Source organism: Anabrus simplex, chromosome 5, assembly GCF_040414725.1.
Source record: "Anabrus simplex isolate iqAnaSimp1 chromosome 5, ASM4041472v1, whole genome shotgun sequence".
NCBI classification, from domain to species: Eukaryota; Metazoa; Arthropoda; class Insecta; order Orthoptera; family Tettigoniidae; genus Anabrus; species Anabrus simplex.
This window is the reverse complement of record NC_090269.1, coordinates 179,972,256-179,998,856: the sequence shown is the minus strand read 5'-3', so window position 1 is coordinate 179,998,856 and position 26,601 is coordinate 179,972,256. Positions and strand designations below refer to the sequence as shown.

Sequence of the window (26,601 nt, the reverse complement as noted above, 5' to 3'; positions counted from 1 at the left end):
CTGTTATGTCTTGTTCTTGATAACACTAAAATAGTTCAATTATACAATTAATGATTACCTGCCCGATATTATTGTTAATGCCCAGAGGAGAATACATTTAAATTTTATCATATTTACACTAGCAGAAATGGAAAGTGTTACACCATGAAATACCAATCTGATATTTATCAAACTTTATGGAGACGTTCATCACATAACTGGTATTAAATTATTAAACTTTTAGTCGATTCGGAACTGTCCATCATCATCATCCTCATCAGTATCAGGTTATGACCCCTACGGGCACGAAATAACTCTTATATTTGGTGTGGCATGGAATCAAACACATGTTGTGTCACTTCATGAAGATTGCTGGCAGGAAGCTGGTATGACCATACACATCTTCCCATCACATCCCAGACATGCTATATGGGTGACAAATCATGGGACCGGGCAGGGCAGTCAAGGATCCATACAATCCTCAAGGCATTTCTGGTGTCACCTGCAGTGTGGGTCATGCATTATTCTGCAGGAATATGCCACTTGGTACCCTCTTCATGAAGAGTATGAGAACAGGGTTTACGATTCTTGCCACATACTGGCGAGCATTTAGTCTCCCTTCAACGAGTATCAAATCCATCCTGTTGTGATATCCAATTGTTCCCTGCATCATAATTCCAGGAGTTGGAGAGGTATGTGCCTCGATAATCCCTTCTTCCAGTGACCTTTCACTAGGTCGTCTACGGACATGCTCATGTTGATCTGACCTCCACAAACAGAAATGATACTCATCGCTGAACACCACAGAATGCCACTTGATGTCCCAGTTGACTCTGCTTCTATTCCATGCAAGTCTCGGTTGTCTGTGGTTTGGTATCAGTGGTAAACAATGCATGGAAACTCGAGATCTCAACCCAGCTTCCAGTAATCTGTTCCTGACAGTTTGTGGTGACACTCTGCCTGTAACTTCTGCCCGAATTTCAGATGTTGTCATCCGTCTGCTCATCAGAGTCAGCCGACGAATCACATGATCTCTCTTTGTGGCTCTTCTGGAAGGACCCATGCCTGCTCTGCATGCCACACTGTTGTTCTCAGTCTATCTCATCACTACTCATTCTGCAGTCATTGCACTACAACCATCTGTCTGCATAATCTGTCATATGATGCCCTCATATCTCTCATGCCCATAATTCGACCTTTCAGGAAGTCCAAAAGATGATGATAAGCTGCCCGTGCACGTCCTCTAGGCATGCTGTGTTGTGATCTGTACTTGAAAAGAGAGAGTAACGTTAGAAACACCCAAAAGCCATCACGTACACACACCAGCCGCTATCTTTAGGAATAAAAGAAATTTGTATTATAAAGGTGGAATTTCAACTCCGCCATTGCCGGTCCCAAGCCCGGGGCCTCATCTTGGAAGTGATGGGGAAGGAGGAGGGGGAGGAGTAACAACCTCGTAAAAAAACCTGGGTCCATCTGGCTCCGGATGGTAGCACCCTGTAAGGGCCCCTGCCTAGGGTTACAGGTGAAACCTGGTCAACGGTCTCGAAGGCGGATGAGGAATTTAATGTCTCAACGGCGGAGAGAGCGGAAGAACCTAGTGGAGTAAAGCACGAATAAAAAATCATTTCGGACTAACAATCCGATCTTATCTTGGAATTAATTTCCTACCTTGTACAATGTACAATTTCAATTGCAGAATGGAAAGTCCGCTGAATGAAAGCACTACCCCAGGTGGTAGCTCGGAAGAGAAATCCACCACTGAGTTATGCAATGCATCGGGACTAGGGTTCTGGGGAGTCCCAACATCTGCAATAAGGGTGAGTCGGAGCATCCTTGGAATCCTTTCAGACTTAAATTTAAGAGGAAATTCTTTGCAGGCACTCTTAATGTAAATTCGTTGCTAAAAACCAGCAAGCAGAAAGAACTGGAAATTTTCTTAGATAGACATGAAATCCAGATCTTAGCAGCTCAAGAGACATGGTTTATGGATGAGAATGTAACAGAAACCAAAAATTATAGAATCTTTAAAGGTAAACCAGCAATCAAAATTATGAAAGGAATGCCACTACTAGGTACCGCCTTCTATGTCCATAAAGCAATAGTTGATAATGTTATAGAATTCAAATCTAGTTCAGAAAGGTTATCTCTTCTCACACTTAAATGCAAGAACAAAAAGTATACATCTGTTAACTGTCATGCACCAATAAATGAAGATAATAGCAAGAACCCAAGTAAAACTGAAGAATTCTGGAGTCTTCTAGATGATGAAATGTCAAAATTCCAAAATCAAATGTTATTATTCTACTAGGTGATTTTAATGCACAGATAGGCAAAGAAAAAGTTTTCAGCAAAACAGTAGGGGCATATCCGGCACACAAAAGAACAAACAAAAATGGCATGAGACTAGTTAACCCCTCAGCGCCGACCTCTATACGTTGTATAGACCCTCTTTTCTTCCGTAGCCGCCGACCTCTGTACGTGGTATAGACCCATGCATGGTTTCGCATTTACGGCTATAGCGCGAAGAGTTTTGGAGTTATGGATTTGCAAATTGTTTTGTTTCCAAGAAGAAATGTTGGGGTTTATCAGTGTTATAAAATAAGAATGAAGATCGTTAAAATGTACTTGTTTTTGTAAGGGTAAATATTTGTCAAGTAAGTCTGAGCACTAGTAATCTCTGGTTTTTTAAAGCCTGTTTGCTTCATTCTTTCCCACGTAATAAAATAAACAAATGATGATCTGAGAAGTTTGTCTTTTCGTGTGATGTTCTTTGCTCTATTTGTACATTGGGAGAGCGGTTTATTTATATTTGTCTTTATTTCTCGGCTTGTAATATTTTCGTAACTCTCCACGAGCGCTCTGTGTAGGCATCAGTTAGTGCTGCTTTCTGTCATACGATACGAGAACCAGTTGTTCATGGTATATATCTCGCTTGAAAGACGATGTCTCGACCTTTTATCTGATATATGTATCAAGTTGGTTTGTTTCGTCATGAATGTTATTCCCCTCATTCAGATTCGTCCTGCTGCTTTCGGCCTCGCTGCAGCTTCATGAGTCCGCGTGACGTGCCGCGTTCAGCCGTGGTTTGACTGACAGTAATGTGCTTGAAATATTGTATAATTTAGATGAGAGTTTAGTCGGAAGTAGTAGTGATAATTAAATAAATGATGCGGCTGTGGTGGATGCAGTGGTAAATGATGAGAGTGACGATGAGGAGGAACCAGTACTTGGAAATTTCGTGTAGGAGACTATTGATAATTATACAGGTCAAAGGGACGTTTTCAACAGTAAATTCGGATTCCTAAATTCTCTAATAATATCCAGACAAGTCACAGGGACAAACATTGAGCAGTTATCTTATCGGGTTCAGCTGGAGGAAGGTTTGTTTACAAAATATACTCGCTCGGGTAACGAAATATTCAAGGCCGGCGCGCATCACATAATACAGTTCCAAGGTAGCAGAAAAGACATTTTATCATGAAATTATCACACAAGTGTGAGAAATACAAACCTCAGAGACGTTGTATCGTGTGTTCAAAACACGGAGAAAAGACGACGTCGGTGTACTACTGCCAGGAGTGTGACGTAGGTCCTGTCTCGAAGAGTGCTTCGAACTCTATCACATGAAACTAAATTACTAAGATAATGTGAAATAATTATGTCATTATCTGCATGTACATAGTTCTATAATAAGGAATTCAAAATTTTGTGAATATTGGGCTACTCTTATACTTGTAGTAACGCTTTAAGTGAATCAACGTATTTCAGTCACGCGTAGTTGAAATCTCATCCGGCCGCGGGGTAGGAAGCTCCTAAAATGGTTGCGACGCTGAGGGGTTAATCTCTGTAAATCCTTTCACCTAAAATTAATGTCGACCTCCTTTAAGAAACTTCCAAGAAAGGCGAAAACATGGGTGTCCCCAAATCCGATGTTAGGTGAGTTTCAGTTGGACCATGTAGCTATTTCTCAAAAAAGTATTAAGGAAATTATGAATGTTAAAGTAATAAGAAGTGGGGAGTTTGACTCCAATCATTACCTCTCTAAAATGAAGCTAAAGCTTCTACCTCGCAGGAATCAAAGAAGGCCGAGAAAATTAATGAAATACAACATCGATAGGCTTAACATTACACAAGCAACTATAGAAAACTTTCAGGAAGAAATTAAAATAACTCAGCATGGCAAATGGCCAGAATAATCTAAACAGATTACTGTAATAGTGCAGCGAAGAAAGTATTTGTATCAGTTAAAACTAAAAAGAAAGTATGGTGGAATAACGTATGTGAGGAATCACTTATGGAAAGAACGAAAATGTGGAAAAAATGGAAATGTTCCGGAAAGAATGAACACTATGAGCTATTTAAACAACAAAGAAAGGAAACAACAAGAATAATAAGGCAGGTTAAAAGATCTTTTGAAAAATCGCAGCTAGTATAAATTGAGAATATTGTAAGAAATAACTCCCGAAATTCCTATCAGTCCTTTAAGAATAACCTGAAAGGTTATCAATCCCGGAGCATTTGCTTCAGAGATGCAAATGGTAATATTGGCCTTAACAATGCCGAGAACTGTGAGATTCTGGCAAAACACTTCGAACACCTGCTGAACTGCCCTGAGCCAAATCATAAATTAGAATTTTCAGAAATTCACGAAAATCTAGAAGCTGATTCACCTCCAACAGCAGAAGAAATAAAGGAAGCAATAAAAAATCTTAAAAATAACAAAGCTAGTGGGGAAGACTCCATAACAGCTGAACTTTTAAAATGGGCTGAACCAAAAATTACAGATCTGCAAATAATCTTTGAAGAAATTTGGGAAACAGAAAAGATCCCAGAGGATTGGAAAGTGGCTCCAATACACCCATTACACAAGAAGGGTAACAAGCAAGATGTCAACAACTACAGAGGTATATCTCTCTTGCCAGTTGCTTACAAGATATTTTCAACAATACTACTAAATAGAGTAAAATCGACACTGGACTGTCAATTGGGTGAATATCAAGGTGGATTTAGAGAAGGAAGATCTTGCTCCGAACAGATTTTCAACCTGAAATCTATAATTCGACACAGATTAATAAACTCCAAAGACATAGTTGTAACATTTATTGACTTTAAAAAAGCTTTTGACTCTGTTGATAGGGAAACCCTAGATAAAGTAATCCATGAATTTGGAGTTAAAACTAAATTGGCTAACCTAATTCGTGAAACACTTACAGACACTATCTCGAAAGTAAAATTTATGGGTGAAGTATCTTGACCTTTCAAAATAAATACAGGTGTCAGGCAGGGCGATGGTCTATCTCCACTCCTTTTCAATTGTGTCATGGAGAAAATTGTAAGAATTTGGAATGAAAAACTGAAAGAATCTAAAATATTGCCACTCGTGCTGGGGAAGAAGAACAAAGGTGTTGCAATAAATTGGCTAGCATTTGCAGATGACTTTGCCATACTTTCAGAAAGCCTTACAGATGCAGTAATGCAAGTCAATCTCTTTAAAAAGACAGCCAACATGACAGGCTTGAGAATCTCTGCCGAGAAAACAAAATTTTTGACGAATATAAAGAGTGCCCCAAAGTTGTTTTTTTTTTTTTTGCTAGGGGCTTTACGTCGCATCGACACAGATAGGTCTTATGGCGACGATGGGATAGGAAAGGCCTAGGAGTTGGAAGGATGCGGCCGTGACCTTAATTAACGTACAGCCCCAGCATTTGCATGGTGTGAAAATGGGAAACCACGGAAAACCATCTTCAGGGCTGCCGATAGTGGGATTCGAACCTACTATCTCCCGGATGCAAGCTCACAGCCGTGCGCCTCTACGCGCACGGCCAACTCGCCCGGTCCAAAGTTTTTAGTAACGGATATTGGTCAAATAGAAAAGGTAAAGAAATTCAAATATTTGGGTGACACAATTCAAGAAAATGGTTTAGAAAAATCTGCTACAGAGGAGAGGATACAGAAGATGGAAAGAGCATACGGTATAACTAAGAATACTTACAACAAAAAGTGCTTATCAAGAAAACTTAAAATAAAGCACTACAACATAGTAGTGAAACCAGAATGCCTTTATGCCAGCAAATGTCTAACACTGAACTACAAGCTTGTTAAATTAGAAATATTAGAAAGAAGAATTATAAGGAAAATATTAGGTCCTCCAAGAATTGCTGAGTTTTGGAAATTAAGAAGTAACAATGAAATTTACCAGAACATAGAAAACATATCAGAAACAATAAGAAAAAGGAGATTGCTATTTCTTGGACACATTTACAGAATGGATGACAATCGACTAACTAAACGAATCTTCAAGTACCTTTGGGAAAAGAAATCAACTACCACCTGGATTCAAGAAGTCAAGAAAGACCTGGAAAGGAACAACATACGAGAAGAAGAATTATTGGAAAGAAAGATTTTTAGGAAGAAAGTCTTACAAATGAAAGGATTCCAAGGGAGGAAGGAAAGGAAAACAGGCACAAAGCGGACTGAAGACAGGAAAAAGAAACACAGTGAAAAATGAAAGAATACTGGAAGAAAAAGAAAGAACAACTAAGGAGGAACAATTGAAATTGTAACGTGGTCCTTAGAAGGCCGGAACGCAAGAAGAAGAAGAAAGGTGGAATTTCTCGAAAAAGTACCATAAGGTCGACAATGAAATTCACTTCTGGTAGGCTTTGGCAGCCAGAACAGTTCCTATCCTTGACATTAAATGGGACTTCATTCAATCCATTCCTGACCCGATCGAATGACTAGAAACAAACAGGCTGTGAATTTTCATTCTCAGTGCGTATCATTTTAATCAATTCATAGTTTAGTTGTTTCTTTGCCCTTAACATTGCCGTGACACAGTCGGCTGCTGGAGTGGCTGGGAGGAATATGGTGGCTGCACAGATTTGGCCACACTGTAGGATTATAGTCGCTGTAGACTACAGCAATTTAAAATAACTGCACAATTTTATTACACTTCATGCATTTTTATCTATTAGCTGTATGCAAATGCGATTTAAATTTGGCATTAATATTGTCAACAAATGTTTATCAGAATTACCTCAAATACATTTTTTCTTCAACATTCTATAAAATGTTAAATGACAAACACTGCAAAATGATTAATGCATAAACCTAACTTTCTGCTTTCAACATGCCAAAAATCACCACCCCTACTTATAGTTATAAACAATAAAATAAAAATTATTATTATTATTATTATTATTATTATTATTATTATTATTATTATTATTATTATTATTATTATTATTATAGTATTTTCAACAGAAAAAAGGAAGGCAGCATCTCTAGCATCTCTGAGAATGACAAAATATTGGGCCGATAGGAAATCAAGAAATTCTTTATACACTCATGTTCATTAAAACCAGAACACCTTGAAAGACTAGAGATAGGAAGTTCATATTCACAGGACATGTGCATTAGTATGTTCTGAAGAAATTATTAGCATCTGAACCATGTCGGCCCTCAGGTTCAAGGTCCACATTGATATCTCGGCGCACCACCATCGATCGGTAAAATGTGCTATAAACTGAAGGTAACGGATCAGTGCGACTTGAGCAGACATGCAAGATGCCTCGCAGACGTATGCCAGAAATGTACTGTCAAATGGGTGAGTTTGAAAGAGGGCACATAATGGCATAAGAACGCGATTCATCCATCCGTGAAATTGCTGTTTGTGTGGGACGAAGTGTGTCTGCAGTTGAACGGATGTGTACAGAATGGTTCACAGATAGGCCGTACAACACGAAGAGATAGGTCTGGTCGCACCACCCAGACCATTCTCCGAGAAGATTTAAACCTCATCCAAATGGCATTGCAGGACAGTTCTGCATCCTCCTCGGCTCAGGCGCAACAGTGGAACAGTGTAACACATTGTACACCATCAGGAGTGACAGTCCATCGCCATTTATTACAGTCTGAGTTACCGGCGTGTCGTCCACTTCTCTGCCTACCTTTGACTAATGTGCATAAACATGCTAGACTGCAATGGTGTATGGAACAACACTGCGGACAGGAATGGCAACAGATAGTGTTTTTGGATGAATCCAGGTTCTGTTTGTTTGAAAATGATGGCCGCATTTTGGTTCGCCGCAGACAGGGGGAGAAACATCTCATTGACTGCATTCGCACATGGCACAGCGTCAACTCAAGGCCATATGGTGTGAGGTGCTATTGGGTACAACCAGAAATCACAGTTGGTGCGTGTGCAGGGCACTGTGACCAGTTTGACCTACGTGAATGACATCCTACAGCCCATAGCCATACCCTTTCTGCACGACACCCCAGACGCCATATTTCAGCAGAACAATGCACGACCACATGTTGTTGCATGAACACGTCCCTTCTTGTCACAGGATGTCAGACTGTTGCCCTGGCCCGCCCGATCACCGGATTTGTCGCCGATCGAAAATGTGTAGGATATGGTGAACGACGGGAGTGGCGCTGTGGCACAATGCCAACCACCAAAGATGAACTGTGGAACCAGGTGAATGTAGCATGGATGGCTACACTCCAGGACGTCATTCGCGCCTTATACGCCTCGATGCCATCACACTTGGAACAAGTTATCAGTGCCCATGGAGGACCCAGTGCCTACTAGGAAACAGGACACATGCTGAACCTAGGTGACTGAAATGCTAATTGTTTCTGCAGAAGATGAGTGTATAATTGACTAGAGTGGTTCAATGTAGGCCATAAAATGTAAAATAAAATAAAATAAAATAAAATAATAATTATTATTAACAACACCCAATATTGCACCAATGTATGATATCTAAAGAATTATGCTGATTTATCTGATTCTTTCCCTTACTTTAGGAAAAAAAGAGGGAGGGGGTAGGAATAGAGACGAGCAGTGAAAGTAATTGGAAGTCCTGAGCAAGTCCAGCAATTTCATGTATTTAGAAAACTGAAACTAAGCTCAAAGTTTTTCAAAATATCATTCCACAGTATTGCTTTGTTCTTTAATGGCAAAGGATATTAGGATAACTTATTAAAAAGTTTAGCAAATTGCTGAAGTTATGAAACTTATATCCACTTTGTATGCCACCCCACTGATGCTGCAACAACAATTTTTTTTACTAGAGGAGTACACTGAACCAACACCAACTTATCTTTGCAATGTGATGATGAACATGAAAGAAAGCAAGTATACAAAACAATTTTCTAATGAAAAAAAAAATCAAAGGAAAAATCTGAAGCATGCACATTTATTCTTAAGTGTAATTTCCCTCAACACACACTTTGATTCCCAATCCCCTACGTCGTTACAATTATTGCATTTGATACTTCACAGAAAGAAAAAAAACTATACTATAAATAACTTTTAAAAAGCGCGTCCAATCACAACAAAGAGAAGGATCACATTCAGCTCAGCTCAGGTCACTCCAGAGGCTCGAGAGTCAAAGAATTATCATGAGGTGTTTCGTGCTAACTATCACAAGGAAAGTACAAGATGCAGGATGTCAGACTGGGAATACACTGGTGTTGGAAGAGGACAAACTCATAACGTAAACAGTGCAGGAAGGACATGGAATAAAGACACAGCACAATTATTTCAAGCCAAAAGGAACTCACTGGGACTGGGTTTAAAATTGCAATGCACTTCAAGCCAGGAAGGAATCATACTAGGAAAAGAATTTATAGAGGAACTAAAACCCAGGACTTGTGTTCAGGAACAAAGATGGATTATCCCAACTGGAGTCCGCATCAAAATTAATTATCTAAAAATAAAGAAGGAAGTAAGGCAATAATAAAACATCAAGTACTCTCCACAGTTCCCATAATTTGTAAGGTCAACAGTTTTTGTCTCCATATTATCATGACCAAATAAATCCAACAGAGAAACAGTGCACTGCAAAGAACTAATGAGCATTATTAAAAATAAAAATAAAGCATTCGTAATTAATTGCAACTGAAGGGATTTTGAACTACAAGTACCATATAGTGGGTCAAGACATAACACATTCAGTCCCAAGCCCATTTTCACCCCTCGGTGCCAAATCATTTGAATTGTTCTGTACATGGTTTTTGTGGGCATATTAAAACATCATTACCACGTTCTGAAAGAATGAAGATTGTAACCAAGTTCAAGGGTACTTGAGGTCAGGTTCTGATGTTCTGTCCTTTTATTTTGTGGGTACTTCTTGATGTGTCATCGCACGGGTGTTTGTGTGTGTGTGTGTGTGTGTCTGTGTACTGTGTTTGTATGTCGTGATGAGAGTCAGTATTGAGGTCGTCCGTGCCTTTTACCATTCGTTGGTTATGCTGATTCAGGGATTGTCGCACTTGTTTTGGTGGTTTAATGTTGTCTGTGTGTATGTCGAAGGACAGATAAGCTTGGTAGTTTTGCGTCTCGTGCGGTTATCTGGTAATCTCTGGTATGAAGGTTGTACTTGTACCTTTTTTATTTCTTATATCAGTGAGTTGGATGTCTGCATGTGCACTCTTGCATCGCTTTGGTTTTTCATTTTTGAGTTACTGTTGATAAAGTAATATGATTTTCATTTGGTATTCCTGGCTTTATTGCGCCTTCATTTGACTGGTGTGACACGTAATACGTAATGTGAGTTTATCTATGTAAAAAATTTATGAGTACATGGCATGCTAAATAAATAGTGACTTACTATCCTCAATTCATTGAAGGTGGTTGCAAGCCAACGTAATTTAGTATTTGTTTCTTTGTTTTGAGTTCCCTTGTAACATTCTAAATCTTCCTTTTATTTGTTTCGTTCTGTTCCTTAATGTTGGGTGATTAAGAATGCACACGGTAACTTAATTTGGTAGTTATAAGGAATTAGTTGTAAGCAAATTTTAATTAATTGGTGCGTACCATTTTACGGGTTCTATAGTTAATAATTTAGTTAAGTCACTTTAGTTGTAATGGGAAGGGTTATTTATAATCATATTAGATATAATTTAATGTAATGTCTAATGGGGTAAGTTTAGAAGTTTATTCATGATTAGTTAGGGATTTTATAATGTTTTTGGCACTAGGGTAAACTCTGGCAAATTTTCTTTTAGATTTTTTAATTTTCCTAAATTTTGAAATTCTGAAATAGCACTTGCCAGGAGGGCTGGGGTTTCCCAGAAACATGAGAGGGAATCTCCCTAAGGAGGCTTGTAATTGTTAATGAAAAAACACAAAAAACCCACCCTCGAAACTCAAGGCTCCTTTTAAAGTCATCAATAGTTCAGGCCAGTGGCCTAAGTTCTTCAGTTCAAAATTTCTGCTGCGTATGTTTATGTTCCAGTTACTGCTATGCCACTGACTTTTCGACCTGGGATATCTATTTGGAGTCTGCAACGCACCTATTGGCCACTAATGTCTGATGGTGGAATGGAAAGGTGTTTAATAGTGGCAGTAGTCTGTGCTGTGCCACCTACCTTCGCCAGTTATGGACCTGTTCACTAAGTTGGGTGGGCTGTGCTGAGGCTGTAAGTGAGCAATGGTTGGACTGCAATAGGGATGGAGACGTTGGCAACGGCCATGGTCAGCGACTTCGTTTGACAGCGATACCAACTCTCTAATGGTTTTTGCCTGTAAGGACGTTCCTGAAGAGAACGAAGATAAAAAGGCGCTGTGGTGCAATTTGTGGCATTGAGAGAATCTTCAAATCTCCATTAAGCCTCCCATTTTAAGTTCATTTAAATTTTGTCATTTTGGGTAAAAAAAATTTTGTCGAGCTGAGCTCGACTTTGGGAGGAGGAGAATGTCACCGGTCGGTGGGACGGAGAATTGGAACTACAGTGTGTTTAGAAATATAAATTTTAAAGTTTTTGTGTAACTGAAATATGTTTGTAAAAATTTTTTAAATATGGAAACATCACGATAATATGGAACTGTAAATGAACATTGCAAGATACGAGAATTGTTTTCACGATAATATGGAACTGTAAATGAACATTGCGAGATACGAGAATTGTTTTCGAAGTGATTTTTTTTTTTTGTATGTAAATTTTATGTAATTTATAATTTAAATTAATGTCAGCAAGGGTGTAACTTGTCCAAAGGTTGATTTGATGTTTGTAATGTGATTTAAAAATGTTAAAGGTTATTTAAATTGTGTCACCCTGTACCACACGTGTGGTTTCCTATGATGAAATTTTGGTGTTGTAATCATAATGTTCCAGAACTTGTGCAATTGCTAACGATGTTAAAATGACCATATATGGTCACGAGAGTTTCTATTGGCAAAAAGGTCCAGGAATCTAGGGTAAGTTTAATCTTATTGGTTAATTGTAATCTGGCCATTTCCGGCCTGGTGGCCGGCTTGGAAAAATGCTGCGTAAGCTCGGCGACAATTTCCATCCGACCGCCCAAACGAGCGTTCGCGCTCGAGGGCTACTACCCTCAGGAGCTCCATCTTTCCGCGGTAAGTGTTATTTCAGTGTTTTTGCAATGTTATTCTCAATGTTTTCTGGTTTCGTTTCATTTAGTTTAATTCCTTTTGTGTTTCATTATTTCTTTGCTTAATGTCATTTAAAAAGTTTAATTTAATGTGTCCGAGTTTACCCTAGGTTCCAATTGCCGTAGTTTCTATTCTTTCGTCCATTAAATACTTTCGCTTTAAACTATACCTTTAATATAGCATCACCTTCTTTGTTAAATCAAATTTTATGTTAAGTTACTTAAGTATGTCTTGTTTCTGTGTCGTGGAACTGTATTTTGTAAAACTTTCTTGTCATTTTTAATATAGCTGAGCTAGAGGGTGTTTCTTGTAAGTCTTTTCTCCCCCATAACGTCATACGTTCCGAGGGAACTCATAGATAGGGCTTCCCAGCACGTTCCACTATCCTGTCTTAGTTGTCATTTTTAGGCCTGTAAGTGTTCCCTGTTTTGGTGTGAGTTCACCGCCACTGCGTCATATTTCTACCTCCTTATTCATATTATTAAGTATTATCTTATATTACTTTCTATTATTATTATTTTATCATTATTTTTTTCTATGTTATTATTATTATTTATGTGTAACTGTAGTTGTCCCGAAATTAATGGTTACATTTGTTTGAATGTAAAATTTTACAAACATATTTCAGTTACACAAAAACTTTAAAATTTATATTTCTAAACACACTGTAGTTCCAATTCTCCGTCCCACCGACCGGTGACAAGGATCAAGGATATTTTAGAACAGGGGTTTCTGCATGTGGCCTGCGAAGGCATATTCTGCGGCCCGCGAGGGCTTTTAAAAATTATTTTAACAAATGTGAAGGAAATTTACAAAAAATATTTTATAGCTCGTTCAAAAATGTATTAATTTTTATACCCTTTATAGAAGCAAGTCGGAACTAATTCATTCTTTAATATTATTTCCTGTTTTTAAGTATTCACTTGATATGAATAGATTATTTTTTATTTAAAAATTAAAATCTAAACTTTGACGGAAAATGAGCCCTCACTAATGCCAGTGCTAGATATTAATCATAAAAATGGCTATGGGATCCATGCCAACCTCAATGTGGATGTATGAATACCAAGAAATACTGTAATTGCCACTGGTGTAAGAAGCAGTTTCAATTCTTCATTCTTCGCTCATTGGCAGTGCTAGTTAGTACACAGTGCTGCACATTCGAAGAAATTTTCAGGGAAGTACTCCTACAAGTACACTGCTGGGATTTTAGGCTCTTATAACTGTATATCATTGTTCCCTTCACACTAATCCAACTAAATTGTCCTTCCTTAAGTTTTGTTTCGACTAGATTATTAATTTCAGTTTGTCTTTAGTTATATTTTTCTTTCTTGTCATTTGTCAAATATTACTTAAAATGAACTGACATTGATGGCTACTCTTCAAAATTCAATTGTCCTGCGTACAGTAGTGTTTATTTTAAATTTCATTGTTTTATGCAATTGTAAAATAGTGTTGTAAACAAATGAAATTATTAAACCTTTGTTTCATTTGGACTATGCATATTATTTCATACTGATACCTATGTTCTGTTTGCGGAATTCTACGAAAATTGGCGTATTATTGAAGTGCAGCCCGTGATCCTGCCTAAGGCTGCCAGTGTGGCCCTCGAGCCCTTATGAATTGGAAATCCCTGTTTTAGAAGATATGAATTAATTGTCAAAACCAATTTTCGTATATTCTACATTTTTTGAAAAGTCAAATTATGATAATAAACCATATTAGTGACAAGCGTAATCAAAATTATAGACCGCTTCTTCTACGGCATCCTCAATTTCATTTTCATTTAAAGGTATTCTTGGTATTCATGGCATAGTTATAAACAGTTAATGGCAAATAACACGAGGACACGTGGAAAAAAAAGTTGCTTGAACTTCTATCTAGATGGCGTGAGGAGATCATCTTGGAGTGCAATACCATGTGTCTTGTATTACTTGATAATTCTCTAACTAGTGGACATGTGATGACACAAATCAACAGCATCAAAGAAAACAGACCAGTGAACATATCCCAAAACCAAGTTCTAGTTGCATACACAAACATACAACACAGGAAAGGTGCCCCAGACCTATACTTGGGCACGAGATGCATGAGCATTTCACACATCCTGAGTCAAGATTGGTTGTGGACTTCAATGTGTTAACATTTCCTCTACTACATAAGAAATTAGTGCAGGACAAACTAATGCACAACATATTTCCTTTAAGCTTTTGAGTTTGTTGGCTGTTTCACTCATAACTATATAACAATATTCACAATAAAATTTTGATCCTTATATTCCAGTAAAATTCTGAACAACTGGTTAATTTAACAGAAATATGTCCATTTTATATTGTACAGTATTTTCTAATACAGGATTTTTCAACCTTTTGCTATAAAAACCCCCGTCCTGTTAAATGATATTCATGTCGCTCCCTGAAATGTTTAGGTGTGCTTTATAAGGAATTAAGAATAAGGTAATGCTACAAATTAAACATACTGTACATCAATAAATGTCACATTAAATAGCTTTTTACTTTACATTGTTAATGCAAGTAAAGGAAATATGTTGGATTAAAATTAATCTAAATGTATAGAGTCTACTGACGGCCCCACGGTGTAGGGGTAGCGTGCCTGCCTCTTACCCGGACGCCCCGGGTTCGATTTCCAGCCAGGTGAGGGACTTTTACCTGTATTTGAGGGCTGGTTTGAGGTCCACTCAGCCTATGTGATTACAATTGAGGAGCTATCTGACAGGGAGATGGCAGCCCTGGTCTAGAAAGCCAAGAATAACGGCTGAGAGGATTCGTCGTGTTGACCACACAACACCTCGTAATCTGCAGACCTTCGGGTTGAGTAACGGTCGCTTGGTAGGCCATGGCCTTTCGGGGCTGTTGAGCCATGGGATTTGGTTTGGCTTGGTTTGGTTTGGTTTTATAGAGTCTACTATGAAATCAAGTATAGGATCTACTATAAAACCAAAAAAGAAAATATCCGAATTTGTAAAATTCTCCTCTTAGAATTCTTCAAAAAGCATTTAAAGAATTTTGATGGTCCTCTCTTTACCATACTGAGGACACCCATGAGGGGTGCACCCCCTTGGTTGAAAAATGCTACTCTAATACATAACAGAGTATTTAGAAGTTGGCACTAGTATTTCAACAGTAACCTAGTGAGTTTCCATCAGCTGAACAATTATCTATTAGTGTGCATAGAAAAGAACTTAAAATAGTATTCCTTATTTGAATAGTCCAAAATGAAGTCACATTTGTCTATTAAGAGGAAAATACAATATTACTTTTAATGCAATGGAGACCGAGCCCAAGTGTAGATTGGGGTGGGGGTAACAGCGCAGACTGAGCTGCAATTGGGTGGAAACTATATGTACCACTTCGTAGAACTTAAAACAGCTGTAATGTGCACTCGTGTCCTCTGCTGTCAATTTAATGAAATTATAGCAGTGTATTTATGCACATGTGAGCTTCTAAACTCCATGCTTCCAGCTGCTCAAGGTGTGTGCTTACAATGTTTTGTTTATATCGTGCAAAGTATTCAATCTGTGACTTGTGATTTGTTTCTACTATCAAGAGTGGATCATTGAATGAAAGTGGAATTGTAGAGATGTTAAAGACTTTTAAAGGCAGTGGTTCAGAAGAAGAGCTTTGGGAAAGCATTCTTTCTGATTATACTAGAAACATTCACAAAATTACTAATTGATTAATAGTCTATATTGGTCCGTGTTGATTACTTACAGTGATAAACTTGCTTATGTTCAAGCTGTCAGAGGAGAAGTGGCTTGGAATAACATTTGTATATGATTAAGCTTGAGTGGAGATTTTAAAAGCAGGAAAGGTAATAAAATGAAGATAAAGTTGGAATTCAAGAGGATAAATTGGGGCAAATATCCATTTATTGTTTGGTAAATTTCCAACTTCTTTGAAATCACTTAACAGGCTACCTGAAGACCTGATTGGGAATCTGCCACCTGGTCAGATGAGTGATCGACAATTGGTCCTTTGTTGTTATACCTCACAAATATAGCTGACTTCCATGAGGAGCTTCATTCTGAAAATAGATGACCTGAATTTAAAAAGAAAATATATATATTTGAAACTATTAGCAAATGAACCTGGCTGAGTAGTTCAGGCAGAAGAGCGCTGGCCTCCTGAGCTGAAGTTAGCAGGTTTGATCCTGGCTCAGTTTAGTGGTATTTGAATGTGCTCAAATATATCAGCCTCATGTAATTCGATTTATCAATATGTTAAAGAACTCCTGTGGATTAAAATTCTAGTAACTCAGCTTCTCCGAAAACTGTAAGAGTAGTTAGTGGGCCATAAAACCAATATTATTATTATTATTATTATTATTATTATTATCATCTTAGCAAATGTCATCCTTACTACAGAAAATTATAACCATTTACAGGAAAAATACTCATTAGGCCTCCGATCTGTTCTATTTGGTGAGTGGTTTTGGACAAACCAGAATTCTGAGATTAAACTGTGTATAAATCAATAAAATCATAATCAAACCATAAGGTAAATTAATGACTATATTTCAAATAAAATATTTTGAACACTTACACAAAAGTATGATTTATGAATGTTCAATTTAATATGGACTGTCTCGTGTGTTTTGTCTACATTACATAGTTACAATATAACCAATAATACCAACACCGAAGTAGCAAGTAGAAATGTTCAGCCAAAGCTTCTCTGTTGAAGATTACATGGATAACATGGAGACAGTACAGAACATCTATGTATTACAAACAATGAAACAATTTAGACATGCTTCTTTTTATATATTTCATTCTCATTGCCAATTCAATTCAAACATTTTATAGAATCCTTACTTCCCAAATAATATTCTGCTTCAGTATTTTTGAAATACTTGATAACATCCATTCCCCATGGCTTGGAGTGACCCTAGCAGTGCAACACAGAAACAGAAAAAGAGTAAGTGTGTGGTGGACACGCGAGTGAGACGTACCAACTCCACTGTGTACAGCATCTCTCGTTGCTTGCTCAGTTCTTGCATGTAAAGCTGCACCGCATGAGGGGAGAAACAGAAAGAAGAGTGTTCACACATCAGCCTGTCAACGGACAACGGGCTTGCTCCAAGCTATAAGTTCACTGACAATATATCTTTTCAGAACTGAGGAAAATAACTGTATAGTCAATGAACTGCAAAGATGAAGCAAATCCGTAACATTAAGCAACACACACATCCTCATCACACCAGGATGCACAATAAAACAAACTAAACATAAAGCAGCAGGAGTAGCAGCAACTCCTACCTGCACGAACATAAAGCACACAGTATTAAAAATGTGCAGCAAATGTGAGTATTAGGAAAGACTTTAATTCACCTCACATGCATCAGGGCATAAAGCAAGTATTTTTACAACATACCAAAGATTAAAAAAAAATAAATAAATAAATAAATTAATAACCCAGATACTATTTGTTTTTTATCTCTACTCATAACATGTATTATCGTTTCATTTCTGTGACCTAGATGACATAATTATCTTACAAGTTCACTGAAAGATTAATATGAAATAACTGAACATAAAATTGTATGGATAAAGTTCTTCAATAATTGAGCAACCAATCTTATAATACGACCAAATGTTTCTTAAACAAAAAAGTAATATATATATATATTTATTTAAAAATGGCAGTATTTCAGTCTTTTTAAATGTGAAATTTAAAAGACCAATGTAGTATCATGCAACTATTTCTATAGGTTCCTCATATTTAAACAAGTATAACAGGGAAAGGGGGAAGTATTGCTTCTTAGCAACACAAACTAAGCATGCAGAACTATTTCCCACTACCATCAGCACACAAATAAAGCTACAAGCTACTACAAAAACTACAAATACCATCTCTCTGGTTCTGCCGGGTACTTACTTGCTCCTTGAGGAGCACCGCTTGCTGTCGCTTCAACTCACGCTCCTGTAACACAACAGGTGTTCAAATTAAATAAGTGGCAACAAATGATGGACCAAAGTATAATCTTAGACAAAATGCAAAGGGAAACGTTGTAGTAAAAACTGTAGTAAAATCTGAAAAATGTATTGTTCTGAAGCAAAACTTAATGGCCAAATAAATATGCAGAACAGTGTATCCAGTTTCCAGTGCAATACAATAACATATGTTCCTTGCAGTAATTGAGTTGCCGTACAGAATATTAATTTCATATATTAGGATTCATATTTCTTCGTTTTGTAGGCAGTTTGGATAGTAAAATTAGAATGGTGAATCCTAGGCATCAAGGCCCAGAGCAGGGGGCGGATCCAGGGAGCAGTTTTGGTGGGGGAACTTCGACCATCAGTGCTAGTGGGTATGAACATTTTGGAGGAGCAGGGGTTTAGAGCAATCCCAAAATACAATTGACCTTACATTTTAAAAGTGTTTGAAAGTGTTTCTAAACACCAAAAAAGTAAATCAATTAATTAGTCAATCAGTATGCTTTATTTGCAAATAGAGTTATTAGCCCTACTGGAAAATTTCAAGTAAACAAATCCTCTCAGCCAGTATTCTTAGCTTTCTAGACTGGGGCCACTGCCTGACTGACAGATGGCGCCTCCTCAGATGTAATCATGTAGGCTGAGTGGACTTCGAACCAACCCTCAGGTCCAGGAAAAAATCCATGACCTGGCCGGGAATCGAATCCAGGGACTCCAGGTAAGAGGCAGGCACACTACCCCTACATCGTGAGGCTGGATCTCTGCCACACCATGAAAACCTTTGAGCAGGTGATTAATGCATGGCTAGAAGCATTATAACTGTCGCATCAAACCAATACCGCTTTGTTAAAAACAGCAGAACAGATGCTATCCATGCTGTCGGGTTGCTGGCAGAGAGGCGCAGAGAGAAGAACAGTTTGTATGGCCTTTCTAGATTTAGAAAAGGCATTTGACCAGGTCTCCCGTGAACTCATCTGGTATTTGCTCCATACCCACAGAGTCCCAGAGAAACATGTCCATTGGGTTCAGCTTCTCTACTAGAAATCTACAAGCTCTGTCTGCTGTTCAGCTAGCGTCACTGCACCATTTGATATTCGAACGGAAGTTTATCAATGGTATTACTGTTAATTAAGTATTATTAAGAATCCGCACTGTCACCACTCCTGTTCATCCTGTACATGGACGCAGTACCCACAGACCTACACGCACCCCATCCAATAGACCTTTCTTTATTCAGATAAGGTTATGCTGGCAAGCAACTCATGAAAGAGGCTTCATGAATTGGTTACCCAGTGGAAAACAAGGCTGGAAACATTTGGATTGTGGCTTAACAATACAAAAACCGAACTGGAGTGATTGCAACACACTGCACTCGAGCACCAGTTAATGCTGCCTGGCTGAAGTGGTGCCAGGTCATGCGTGGTGTCCTTTGTGACTGCAGGATCCCAATGTGTCTCAAACCAAAGATCTACTGCACAGTCATTCACCCAGTGATACTGTACGGGGTGGAATGTTTGCCAGCGACAGAGAGACATGAGCAGATCCTGTACGTAACTGAGATGCATAAGGTTAGATGGACGTTGCGAGTCAGGTGACGACTAGACCATACTAAGAACGAAGGGGTCAGGAACACTCTTAGCGGTGACCCGATTCCTGACAATATGAGAGAGAGGGAGAACTGAGGTGGTATAGTCACATGGCCAGACCTGACACAGAATCTATCGTGAAACCAGCACTTACACTCAGCCCACATAGACAACGGCCTCGAGGCCAACCCCAAAAGTGGTGGACAGACTGCCTCAGGGAGGACATGATAGCTGCAAGTGTTCATCCTGCAGATGATGAAGACCGGGCAAAATGGAGGGAGAAATGCAAGAAAGCAGACCCCACGTAATGTGGGAAGAATACCATGAAGAAGGCAAATAAGTAGAGAAATCGACTACCACTACCAATTTTGAACCAATGATCTTAGAATCCACTGGTGGACACAATACCACTCATGGAGTAAAGTATCGGGCTGGGTAAGAAAGTCTCAACTAACAATGAGGCAGAGGAACGTGCTGGCTGGGGAGGCCTGTCATGCACCTCTGAAGGGAGGATTAATGAATGCATGAAGCATCATGCGAATTAGAGGGGAATGGGAAAACCAGAGATCGCAATGAAAACCTGACCGACCTCCACTTTATCCAGTGCAAATTTTACATGCAGTTACCAGGTTACAACTCAGGGCCAGCATTTTGACCAATGTGTAACCATTGTAGACATGAAGATGCCACAGAGTATAATGAAATTAAATTGTGAAATATGAAAAATCAAACCACACCTCATAATTAAATTAAGTAATGCCTTATTTGGGTGATACATAAAAGGCTTATTTCGATCATCTTCAGTACTATTATGTGGAATTGCTACTGTTAGTGACCGGGCGAGTGGGCCACGCGGTTAGGGGTGTGCAGCTGTGAGCTTGCATCCGGGAGGTAGTGGGTTTGAACCCCACTGTTGCCAGCCCTGAAGATAGTTTTCCATGGTTTCCCATTTTCACACCAGGCTGTAAATTAAGGCCACGGCCGCATCCTTCCCACTCCTAGCCCTTTCTTATCCCGTTGTCACCATAAGACCTATCTGTGACGGTGCAACGTAAAACAAATATAATGAAGCCAAAAAGGTATCTAAGAAAATAGTACAAGAAGAGAAATAGAAGAGCTGGGAAAGTTTCATCGAAACTTTACAGGAGGATATAAAGGGAAGTAAAACGGTTTTATATGGTTTGGTGAAGAATAGTTCACAAAATAAGGAAGATACAAATTTTGTAAAAACTGAAACAGGGCAGATATTGACGCAAAGAGATGACATATTAAAAAGATGGGAAGAATACTTCTCAGAATTGCTAAATATTAAATACAGTGAACTGGTAGATGAGAAGGAGCAAGAAGAAACAATTGGGAAACAAGAAGAACAAGGAAAGGAGATATTGATGTTAGAAATAAAGGAAGCCATACAAAAGATGAAGAGCGGTAAAGCAGCAGGAGTGGATGACGTAACTATGGAAATGATAAAAGCAGCAGGACCAATAGGGCTACAGTGGCTGTATAGATCATTTAGAATAATCTGGAGGAAGAAAGAAATCCCAGAAGAGTGGGAAAAGATTTAATTATCCTGATATTTAAAAAAGGTGATAAAAAGTAATACAATAACTACAGAGGGATCACCCTTATTGCCCATGTAGCTAAGATATTTGAGGGAGTACTGGAAGAAAGACCAAGGAGGAACCTAGAAGGAGAAATGGAAGAAGAACAGTATGGTTTTAGGAAACACAGATCAACGTTCGACCTGATCTATACTTTAAGACATATGATGGAGAAAAGATGGAAGTCTGGAAAAGATATAGTGATGACATTTATTGACATTGAGAAGGCTTATAGCAGTGTGCTCAGACAGCTGGTATGGGACACTTTAAGGAAAAAACAAGTTAACAGAGTGGAAGTGCAAACGATAAAAGCTAAGTACAAAAATTGTGTCAGTAGTGTGAAGACTAGTATAGGAAAAACAAAATGGTTTAAAGTTGAAACTGGTCTCCGACAGGGAAGTGTACTATCCCCCATACTATTCATCATAGTCATGGATGAAATTCATAAGAACATTAAACAGAGATTGGGAAGACAGGCAACAAAAGTCATGTTGTTTTGCAGATGATATAGTGATATGGGGTGAGGATGAAATGGAAGTGCAAAAAGAAGTAGATGTATGGAATCAAGAGAGAAAAATTTGGTATGACAGTAAGCACACAGAAACGTAAAGCAATAGTGATGACAAGGGGAAGGAAGGAAGGAAGGAAGGAAGGAAGGAAGGAAGGAAGGAAGGAAGGAAGGAAGAGGAAAGATAAAACTGAATGGTAAAATTCTGGAAATGGTTAAAAGTTTCCAAGTGCTTGGAAAGAGTGATCACAGAAGATGGAAAGATTACCGAGGAAATTGGAGACAGAATACAACAAGCAAACAGCTTCTACCAGAGTGTAAGGGGTATTTTGTGGAACAAAGATGTCCCAAAGAAATGTAAGAAAGTATTATATTCAACCTATTATGAACCCATACTAACCTATGCAGCTCGATCGTGGACTACAACAAAACGAGAGTAGAGTAGAATACAGGCAGCGGAAATGAAATCCCTAAGAAGTATCGAGGGCAAGACCAGAAAAGATAGAATTAGAAATGAAGAGATAAGTGTACCATGAGTGTACACCCGCCCCGTGCATTCAAATCAAGCGCGTTGTGAACTGACATCTTACTTCTAAAACTTGAAACAACTGGTGCAAGAAGTTGGGACGTTGGTCAACAGATGTCACTACTAAAGTGATAGAGAAATGTGTTATTTTAAGGTTTCCTAAACTGACTGGATTTCTTGTTTTTTGTGTATCACAGTTGTCAACACTTCGATCTCTTTCCGCCAACTTTAAAAGTAACCAATCAGAAATTTTGGGTATTTAATTTTCAACCAATCAGGGTCCTCTTGTGCATATTTAATTAGCCAATAAAAAAACTGGGGGTGTGTTGGGCAGTAGTCCAGATCTCTCTCGGACCTTCCTCTCGGGTATAAAAACTGGCAATTTTCGAGCTGTCTTGTCTTCTTGATCATCGAGTGTACTGAGTGTGTACTGAGTGTGTGCTAATAGTGGAGGTGGGGGTGTTTTTGCCCTTCACTGAGCAGTCCAGTGCAATAATGATTAACTGGCTGCCATTACCTTATTGCACTGGACTGTCAAGGCTAGTGTTGTCCTCAGACTACATTTTCATTGTTGGAATCATTCAATTATATAACATGCATAAAGTACCTATATTCAAAATTACAAGTATAAAAAAAAAAAAAAAAAAAAGAAAGCAGCTTGAATTTTATGAAATATTCACTTCAGAACTACAGCTACATGGAAGGAGAAAATGGACTGTTGCTATTGGGTGTTTTCTAATTATTTACTGACTTAGTATTGTGTATCCACCGTATACAAGCTAGTAATGTAATGTCACCTAGCAGAGATGAGTAGCAACAGAAGAGACAAAGCACACACCTCAAATAAGTTGATCATTATTAACGACAAGAGTCAGATATTTATAATGTTTCTTTAGGTAAGTTTTAGGAGCTTGGGACATTGCAGGCCACTACATTCTATGGTATTTTATTTTGGTTTGGTGGTATAACACATTTGAGGCCCTATGGTTTAAAACCACACCCCTGTTCCCCAACAGACAGTGATCTTCACTATCCTCCTGATCAATGAGGCTTAATGACCATGGAGTTTTGCACCTTATAAAAACAAATGCAATAACAATCACTGCCATGGCCAGAAGCTTCAATGCCATGACAAATGAACAATATTTCCAAATTAGCAGTGCTTGTGGGTGATGAACACACCTACAAAATCTAAATATAGATAATACCTCTGTTAGCAAAGCTATTGTGGTATTTAATAATAGTGTATGGCCTCTGGAGAGCCCAGGTGCAGGTCTTCTGAGTTTATGACTATGGGCAACCTGTGCGTCAGTGAGGATGGGGTCCTACCTAGGATGAAATCTAATGCTGAAGTAAAGCACACACCCACCCCCTTGTGCAAGAGGAATTAACTAGTGAAGGTTAGAAGTTTCCGATTCAACCGGGAATCAAAATTTGGACTTCTTGGACCAGAGGCCAGCAAGCTAATGAGTTAGTCACAGAGCCAAACAAACTTTTGCAGTGAAAATGTAGGTGGCACAAGAGATTGGAAATTTATATTTTGCCCAATTATATTACATTCTGAACAGTTTTTCAATACATGGAGATTGATGGAAAAATTTTATATTTCCTGTTTTGGCCCCCTTAATATTGCTATGTCACTGTCTACTAATAAAATAATACATAACCTAGTGCACAACCCAGCTATCCATGAACTTAATAATGATTTTCAAGGAATTCTGTTACACCCTTTATCCATGATAATGTACTTTTTTTAAAATGTTATTTGCTTTACGTCCCACTAACTACTCTTTTACAGTTTTCGGAGATGCTGAGGTGCCGTAATTTAGTCCCGCAGGAGTTCTTTTACGTGCCAGTAAATCTACCGACACGAGGCTGACGTATTTGAGCACCTTCAAATACCACCGGACTGAGCCAGGATCAAACCTGCCAAGTTAGGGTCAGAAGGCCAGTGCCTCAACTGTCTGAGTCACTCAGCCCGGCGATAATGTACTCTAGCAAACAAACAAAACATTAATCTGAACCCACTTTTGACCTTAGTATACCAGATACAAAGTACAAAACAAAATGTTGAAGTATAGAGACAATACAATAATAATTATATTTATATAGATCCATCTGTAAACTGTATAGTCAAGCATCTCTCTGATGAAAGACTGTAGAAATATTAAAACATGACACTACACCTTCAAAAGGACATGTAAAATTCCTGGGAATACTTACCGGTGTCAGGTAAGAAAGTTAGTAATATGAATTGCTTTAAAGATCTATTGTCCAAAATCTGTAAATCAGAGTCAGATCTTACTTGAAGTAAATTCAGTTTACACTAGTCAGTTATATAAAAACTAATAATAAAAACAACAGGCAGTTAGACCCTTTTAAATAACCACCACCACCACCACCACCACCACCACCACCACCACCACCACCACCACCACCACCACACAAAACATTCAAAGTTCATCAATAAAATACCAGGAATACTTCATGTCATGAAAAAATGGCTAATACACATGTATTTGTATTTAAATCATGAAACTGACAGGCAACTGATTGATAGAAAGACTTCTAGCGAGAGCTGAGTTTGTTAATACCCATAGAATATGGTTTCTACAGCCATGTGAAAGACCAGTTTCAACAGCTATGACAATAAGAATTGAGCTATTAAAATATTTTTTTAATTGGTCACCTGAGTTTATCAACAAACCATAAGAATTATAACAAAGACTGATAAAAAACAGATGATGTCTTTCAGGTTATAAAGTAATGGGTATATTTTTAAGAGCGCTGATGTTTGGTCTACCAACAGCAGGCCTTATCACGATGAAAGTCATCACCAATCTATTAGATATTACCCACAAAAGTCTATATAATTAAAATGACCGGTGAGTTTATTCTTTCTTTTTTTCATCAACTTTGTAAAAGAAAAAGAAAGTATGTTACTAATTGCTACATTTAATAAGAGCATAAATAAACTCTTTCATGACACATCTGAAAAAGTTTATAGTACAGCAAGTTTAGGGAGTAGTAAAAAAGAAAAGAAAAAGGATGCAAAATAAATTCTTCTTTATTTTCCATCTTGGACAAACCATTCACAGAAGAAGTGACCTCACTCACGAAAATACTGTACAAGAGATTTTTTAAGTTTATTTTTATTTTTTTATTTATTAGTAATCAGACTGGTATGAAGTACTCCATTTTACACTGGCTGTATAACAATGAAAAAACATTAAAGGTAGTAAAACAAACAATAAAATTTAACAAAGTAGGGACCTGATATTAACAATATTAAGAGACTGGGACAACCTAACAACAACAGCAACAACAATAATATAGCTTCAGCTACTGTAAACAGCATTTTGATACAATGCCATTTAGGCAGCCTGCATGACAATATTGACATTCCATTTTACTCTACCAGATGGCACAGAAAAAGATCCATATCGGTCAATCTACGGTCAAATGTTAACCAATTTGACATCCAATGCTTGAACAGGTGGCAGCTTTCACTAATGCTAAAAATTAGTTATATATTGTTGTTATATCCTTGCATTCCAATCTTGCAGTTGTGTCAAGCGGGTTCAATTAAGCGGAAAGGTGGATTTAAACACTTTATTCAAGAAATATGATCTCGAGAAACTGAAACAAAAAGTCCTGAGCAAAATATTTCCAGTCATTGGATTAATGGAATCTCAATTCAACCAGCCAAGGGAAGAAGCATTTTTATTGTACAATTTCAGTCCACTTAATATCACACATAATATTCATATTACAGTAATAGGTTGAAAAAGAAAGCAGTTCCTTCTCTGAGTGCATTAAGCACAAAATATGGTATCTAGCGCAAAAGACCTAGTCCAAAGAAAAATAAGAGAAGAAGCTGAACATCCTCACAGCAAAATCAAAGGTCACACTTCATGTCAAACGATGGTAAGTGTGCAGTAGAATTTTGTAATGCTCTATAATGAGGAAATAGCAGAGTGTGGTAAGCTCAGCAAGAAACCTGGGGTCTTAGTACCTACCGGGCTAATTTTTAAA

The 26,601-nt window shown here is 38.0% G+C and overlaps 1 protein-coding gene across 11 annotated transcripts in view; it reads right to left on the bottom strand.

Moving 5' to 3' along the window:
• tou (toutatis) overlaps positions 1-26,601 on the bottom strand; it is a 1,002,029-nt gene that overhangs the window by 221,919 nt on the left and 753,509 nt on the right. For all 11 annotated transcript variants that reach the window (XM_067147191.2, XM_067147194.2, XM_067147190.2 and 8 more), the window contains one exon: positions 18,287-18,331. In XM_067147191.2, the coding sequence (XP_067003292.2) occupies positions 18,287-18,331 (45 nt within the window). The remainder of the gene's footprint in view (positions 1-18,286; positions 18,332-26,601) is intronic.